General features: G+C 38.2%; 1 protein-coding gene across 1 annotated transcript; it reads left to right on the forward strand.

The window, feature by feature from the left end:
- Positions 1-202: 202 nt before the first annotated feature.
- On the forward strand, positions 203-4,599 carry LOC106321406 (cullin-1-like). Its single transcript, XM_013759681.1, has 9 exons — positions 203-305; positions 558-798; positions 894-2,948; positions 3,027-3,082; positions 3,158-3,269; positions 3,333-3,626; positions 3,703-3,921; positions 4,053-4,235; positions 4,323-4,599. The coding sequence occupies exons 2-9, from the start codon at positions 574-576 to the stop codon at positions 4,422-4,424; spliced, it is 3,246 nt and encodes a 1,081-aa protein (XP_013615135.1). The 5' UTR covers positions 203-305; positions 558-573; the 3' UTR covers positions 4,425-4,599.
- Positions 4,600-6,706: the final 2,107 nt, after the last annotated feature.

A 6,706-nucleotide genomic window follows, 5' to 3' on the forward strand; every position in this document is an offset into this window, starting at 1 on the left:
TTTACGGGCTTTTTATAGACCTGAATCGAGTTGGACCAGAAAGACCCTACTCAGAAAGGATCCGAAGAATTATAGGTATCCTATATTTTTGTTTAACCGGCAGGAAGGCCCATGGGTTTTCGTGGCCCGAGAGGCAAACATATTTTGGATACATATATTATTATTTTTTAATTAAAAGTTGGTTCTTCTTTTTCATATCGACGACGACTCCATTCCTTTCAACGTCGTCAAGAGTGACGAGACCTAACCGCCAAGAAATCGATTTTGCCGCTCACCTCTGGAATTCAGCATTTCGGTCGTTTCTGGTTCGTCCCCTCCCCCTTGCTCCGTAACTCTCTGTTCTGCGCTAGAGGTTTGTGTTGGTTCTAGCTTAGGGTTTAAGTTTTGTCGAATTTCGGGTCGATCCTTAACTCTAGTTGATTCTAGACTAGTGATTTCTTTCTGGTACTACGCTAATCAACGCGGCGAAGATCCCTCGTTCGTTTCAGATGAGTGAAAAAAAGTTAGATTTTTTTTTCTCTTATGGTCTGATTTGAAGTTACCTCTTTCTCACACAGTTTTACATAAACGAAGATGGATGATAGCGTGTCCCATGTCTTGCTGGAGCGCACATTGGCTTGGATTAACCGCGTGGTGGCTAAGTTCAAGCAGGGTTTGGAAGGAGGCGAGTGGAAGGATGAAGTTTCTGATGAGGAGGCTGTTAATCTCAGCAAGGATATCTCCAGTTTATGTCCCCTGTATGGTCCTAAGCTCTATCTGTTTTATGAACGGCTCTATGGAACATACTACAAGCATAGTGTGAGTACATGAATGACATATCTTTTTTTTTATTATGTTTGATTGATTGTTTCTAATACACAACTTCTCTCTCTAATATGTGTGTGTGTGTGTAGGTGTTACCATGTGTAAAGAACAAGCAAGGGGAAGAAATGCTTCGTGAGCTTTGCCATAGGTGGAACAATCACCAGCATATGGTTTCATACCTCGCCAAGTTTTTTGGCGGTCTTCAAAAGTTTGTTCCGGAGCTTTCGTTTACGTCAGATGAAGTTTGCTTGGCTTCTCAGGTTCTCTCCAAAAGGAAAAGAGCTGGAAAATATAAAGCTTCATTGGAAGAGGTTGCCATGGTGACTTTCCGAGATCAAGTTCTCATAGCTTCTGAAGCCACAACGGCCCTTATCAAGATGATAACTGATCAACGCGATGGAGTTGGGATTGATCAGAAGTTACTGAGTAGAGTGTGTGACCTTTATGTTCTGAGTGGGCTAGGAAGTGAAGAAGTATACGAAATGAACTTTGAGAGCTACTTTCTTTATGAAACGCAATCTTACTATTCGGGAAAGGCGTCAAGCTGGATAGCAGATGATTCGTTCCCTGATTACTTGTTGAAAGTTGAGAAGTCTCTGAAAAACGAGAAGGAGAGAGTCGCTCCCTACCTTCATTCAAGCACCGAGCCTAAACTAGTTGATGTTGTGCACAAGGCATTGCTGGTTTCTGTTCAAGATCAGCTTCTCGAAAAGGAGAACTCAGGTTGCCGTTCATTTCTAAGTAAAGACCAGAAGGATAATCTCTCCAGGATTTTCAGAGTTTATCGTGCATTTCCCAAAAGGTTGAAGACTTTTGCTGACTTCTTCAAGCTTCATATTACTGAAGAAATGAACTCCCTTATAGAACAAGCCGAACACGCACTCAACAGTGGTCGTAGCGTGAAGGACGAGGTGCTTTTCAGAGAGATAGCTGATCTACATGATAAGTACATGGAATATGTCAGGGACTGTTTTCATTACCGCTCTCGCTTCCACAATGCGTTCAAAGAAGCTTTTGCAACACTGGGTGGAAGCTTAATTGCAGAACGACTTGCAACCTTTTGCGACAATAAGGCAGGAGTGAATGATCTCCCAAACCTGTACAAGATTTATGATACAGCTTCCCTCTCGTTGGAACCTGTTGCAGAAGCCTTCAAGCGTCATGTTACTGCACAAGTGAAAGCCTGTATACAAAAAGCCATAGACGCACTTAGCAGTGGTGGTAGCGTGGAGGACGAGGTGCTTGTCAGAGAGATAGGTGATCTACACGATAAGTACATTGAACATGTCAGGGACTATTTTCAGTACCACCGCCTCTTCCACAGTGCGTTCAAAAAAGCTTTTGAAATCTGCTGTAAAATGACACTGGGTGGAAGCTCAATTGCAGAACGACTTGCAACCTTTTGCGACAGTAAGGCAGGAGTGAATGATCTCCCAAAGGTGTACAAGATTTATGATACAGCTTCCCTCTCGTTGGAACCTGTTGCAGAAGCCTTCGAGCTTCATGTTACTGCACGAGTGAAAGCCTGTATACAAAAAGTCAAAGACGCAGAGGCGCTTGTCAAAGAAATAATTAAACTACACGGTGAACACATGGACTATGTCGGGAAATTTCTCGAGAACCACTCCCTCTTCCTCAATGCGCTGAAAGACGCTTTTAAAATCTTCTGTAATGAAGAAGTTGATGGAGGAAGTTCAAGTGCAGTAACCTATTGCGAAAACCTTCTCAAGAAGGCAGAGATGGATGATATCTCAACGGTGTACACGCTTTATCATGTAATCTCCAAAGGGTTGGAACCTGTTGCAAAATCCTTCGAGCTTCATGTCACTGCACAAGGGAACTCTCTTATCAAACAAACAGTCGACGGGATTACTAGTGGTTGTAGCGTCAAGGAGAAACAGGTGCTTGTCATCAGAGATTTAATTGACCTACACGATAAATACATGGTCTATGTCACCGGCTGGGTTCATGACCTCACCCTCTTCCACAAGGCGTTCAATGATGCTTTTAGGCTCTTATGTAGCAAGACAGTGGGTGGAAGCTCAATGCCTGAACTACTTGCAATCTTTTGCGACGATCTTCTCAAGAAGGCAAGGAATGGCAAATCGAATGATGACTCTACTATTGAATCTACCATTGACACTGTAGGCTTCCTTTCTTCACACGTTCACTGTCATTGACCCCTGCTTTTGATGCTAAAACCTTTACTTAAATGAATACAGGTGGTTAAGTTGCTTGACTTTATAGACGACAGAGACGTTTTCGCCGAGTTTCATAGGTACACACATCTCTGCCTCCAATATCTTATTGCTTACGTTTGAAGATAGTATTTAGAATGGCTTGTTGTTTGCAGGAAGAAGCTAGCCGGTAGGCTCTTAGTTGATCGCAATGTCAGTGACGAGAGTATAATTACAAAGCTCAAAGGACGTTTCGGTTCGAGCTTAACCTACAAGATGGAGAACATGGTTAGTTAAATGAAGTTGCTTATGCTTGATTTTTTTGTACAATAGCTAATATGCTTTATATAGGTGTTGGATATGGAACTGGTAAAAGAAAGACAGCTGGGGTTCAAGGCATATATGGGCGATGCTGGAATGCTTGATTTGAGTGTCAATGTCTTGAACAAAGGCTTTTGGCCTGGTTTCAAGACGTCAAGTGTCAATCTTCCGTGTGAAATGTCCCAGTGCATTGGAGCTTTCAGTGCATATTTTGGAACCATTACCCGTGGTAGGAAGCTTGAGTGGATCTATAGTGAGGGAACGTGCCTTGTTAAGGGTACATTTTATTCTGGACCTATCGACCTTATTGTTACAACGTTACAGGTATGTGTGTATTTGGTTTTGTGGTTGTTCTCCCTTGACATGATATTTTAATATATGTTTCTTTGGTTTGTTTCAGGCTATTGTGCTCTGTGCTTTCAACAGCACAGAAACATTAAGCTACCAGGAGCTCATCGAACAAGTTAAGCTTAGCAAAGAAGATCTTATCAGCGTGCTTCATTCACTCTCGTGCTCCAAATACGTGATTCTTAAGAAAGAGCCAGCCTCAAAGACCATCGCTGAAACGGATGCGTTCCAGTTCAACTCCGAGTTCACGTCTACAAGTCGTAGAATCAGGGTATGTACGATAATACCATTGTCTTCTTTCCATCTCTCTCCCGGATCAACAAATTAAGAAACTGATGTCTCTGTTTGTTTGGTTGCGTGTGTGTGTGTGTGTCCCCTTATGTTTGTGAAATTGTGAAACAGGTCAGTGTTCCTTCTCTTCCTCTTCCTCCAGCGTGTGAAAGGGAGAAAGTTGCTCAAGATGTTGATAGAGATAGAAGATACGTGATTGATGCTTCTCTTACGCGGATCATGAAGAGCAGGAAAGTGCTTCCCCACCAACAGTTAATCTCTGAATGTGTTGAGCAACTTAGCCGAACGTTCAAGGTAACTTGTAAAGACAAAAAAGCATAGTAACACATGTGTCTCATATTTTAAGAAAACTTTCTTATTGGTTTTTGTTTTATTTTGCAGCCTGATAGAGCGATGATCAAGAAACGTATTGAGGATCTGATCATCAGAGATTACTTGGTGAGGGATACCGAGGATCCTAACAAGTACAAATACGTTGCTTGATGTTAGGCTGCAAATCCATGTGTTACTATACTTTCAAATACGTTGCCTGATGTTAGTATTCTACTCATTACTACTGTTCTATCTGGTGTTTCAAATTTTGGATCGCTACTGATGTTTCTTTTAATGCGTATTCTCGCAATTTAGACTCTGATCTGAAAAGAACATACGAGCTTACTTGTTTGGTCCACCTTAATGGAGTACAAAAGAAAAAATGCATAGACTTTATTAGACTCTAGTTCAGTAAGTCTCTTTGATTTGAGTATAACCTCTGTCCCACGACAACGTTAGACTTTAGACATGACCACTGAACATTGGTCCTTGCGGACATGTCTTGTGTCGGGAATGTGTTTCTAGACGTCCCTTTTGTTGCTTCCAACTCTCTATAACCATCTGAATCTTCCGAGTGTAATTAACACTAAACATAGATATCCTTTTTATACCAACATTTTCTGGTTATTTATTTGCAGCTTGTATATACGGATATGAAGATAATAAGCAGCTTGTATATACGGATATGAAGATAATAAGCAGCTTAATTTCCTCTTCCAAATAGTAGGTAGAAGTTTCCATCAAAATGTTAAAAGCATAGAGAGAGACTTAAAAGACTTAAATTTTTTATTTTTATTTTCATATGTTTGTGTTTTATTTTATAAAAAATTTAAACTTTTTATTTTTATTTATCGTGTTTCATTTTAAATGACTATTTATGTTAAAAAAATTAAACTTGATTTTTTTAATGGATTAAGTTGGTATAACTCTGATAAATTAATTTTATTATGTGGTTCATTTTTTTAATAAAAAAAATATATTTTTAATAAAGATTTATACCTTTCAATGAAAAATTCAATTTTTTTATGAATGCTTAAATTATATTAAGAAAAAAAACATAATAATTAAGTGTTTAATTTTTGTTCACTACACAAAATATTAAGAATAATTGAAAAAAATTATTTAAACTTAGACTCAATGACCCAAAGGAAAAAAATGTGAGCATTAGATCTAATTTCTTAATGGTTCAAATGGCCCAAAATAGATCTGATATGGGCAGTCGGCTAGATCGAAAAAAAACTACATAGACCCAATATAGATGTGTTATTAATATTACTTGATTGCTCTTGCAATGTTAGTAAAAAAAAGAGTATTAAATCAATAGGATACTATTTTAATAATATAGATATTTGGTCAGTATTCAGAGTTTTTATTTGGTTATAATCACTTTGCATCTCGACTGCTATGCCTAGGGCTGGGCAAATAAACCGAACCCGAAAATCCGAAACGAATCCGATCCGATATAAAGAAATCTGAACCTGACATAAATACTGAATGGATCTTGTTTTATGGTATTTCGGGTTATGGGTATTATCCGAACCAAACCCAAACTTAAATGGATATCCGATAGAATCCAAAACATTCAAACTCCAAAAAGATCTTGTATCAAACATGATCTTAATTCCTAATATGTATTCGAAATATATTAAGTTAAATTGAACATCTAAAATACTTATCTGTTATATGAAGGTTGGTGGTTCTAGTACATGAAAGTTGAAGGTGGCTGTTGAATCTTGAAATATTTGACTTTGATTTTTTTTTGCATTAGACACTGTTTTTCATATTATGATAATTTGGTTTTCGTTTTATGCTTTTATTTTATCAATAAATATTTTTCTCTTTCATTTTATTTTGAATGATCACGTTAGGTTAATGTTCTTTTCTTATTTTTGAATAAATTTTACTTATGTTTTTGTTACAAAAAGGTTCAAATCAGGTATTTTAAATCCGAAGAACCGATTTTATTTATGTTTCGGTTACAAAGTAGGTACAAATTAGGTATTTTAAAACCGAAGAACCGATTGGGACCCGAATCCGAAAGTTCATTGGGTTGTACCGGTTCTTTGAATATTTACTAACCCCGACCCGAACCTGATAGAATCCGAACCGATCTCGAACCAAACTTTCAAATAATCCGAATGAGACTGATTTTGATAAATCCGAAAAACCGAAATCCGATTGGATAAAACCGAATGCCCAGGCCTAGCTATGCCCGACTGTAGTTCTTCACCTTTGACCCATGTTTGAGTAACGAACGTTAAGCTAATTCGGCCTATGTTGTCTGGTTATAGAAGGTCATGGTTTAGATGAAGCATGAGCAAGATGCAAACCTAGATTCACATCTATTTACATAAAAAATTGAAAACAAACTCATGCACAGAAGCGTGGATCAAAGCTATGCTTATCCTACCAATTGCAATTTTTTTTTTTTTTTTTTTTTTTAATTGAATGTT

Source organism: Brassica oleracea, unplaced genomic scaffold, assembly GCF_000695525.1.
Source record: "Brassica oleracea var. oleracea cultivar TO1000 unplaced genomic scaffold, BOL UnpScaffold01564, whole genome shotgun sequence".
Lineage (NCBI taxonomy): Eukaryota > Viridiplantae > Streptophyta > Magnoliopsida > Brassicales > Brassicaceae > Brassica > Brassica oleracea.

What these genes read in the sequence shown, in the direction of transcription:
- LOC106321406 (XM_013759681.1), top strand. Translation starts at nt 574, where the DNA reads ATGGATGATAGCGTGTCCCATGTCTTGCTGGAGCGCACATTGGCTTGG. An exon ending in GAACATACTACAAGCATAGT is followed by an intron (nt 799 to 893) that starts GTGAGTACATGA and finishes GTGTGTGTGTAG; the next exon opens with GTGTTACCATGTGTAAAGAA. An exon ending in CTACAAGTCGTAGAATCAGG is followed by an intron (nt 3,922 to 4,052) that starts GTATGTACGATA and finishes ATTGTGAAACAG; the next exon opens with GTCAGTGTTCCTTCTCTTCC.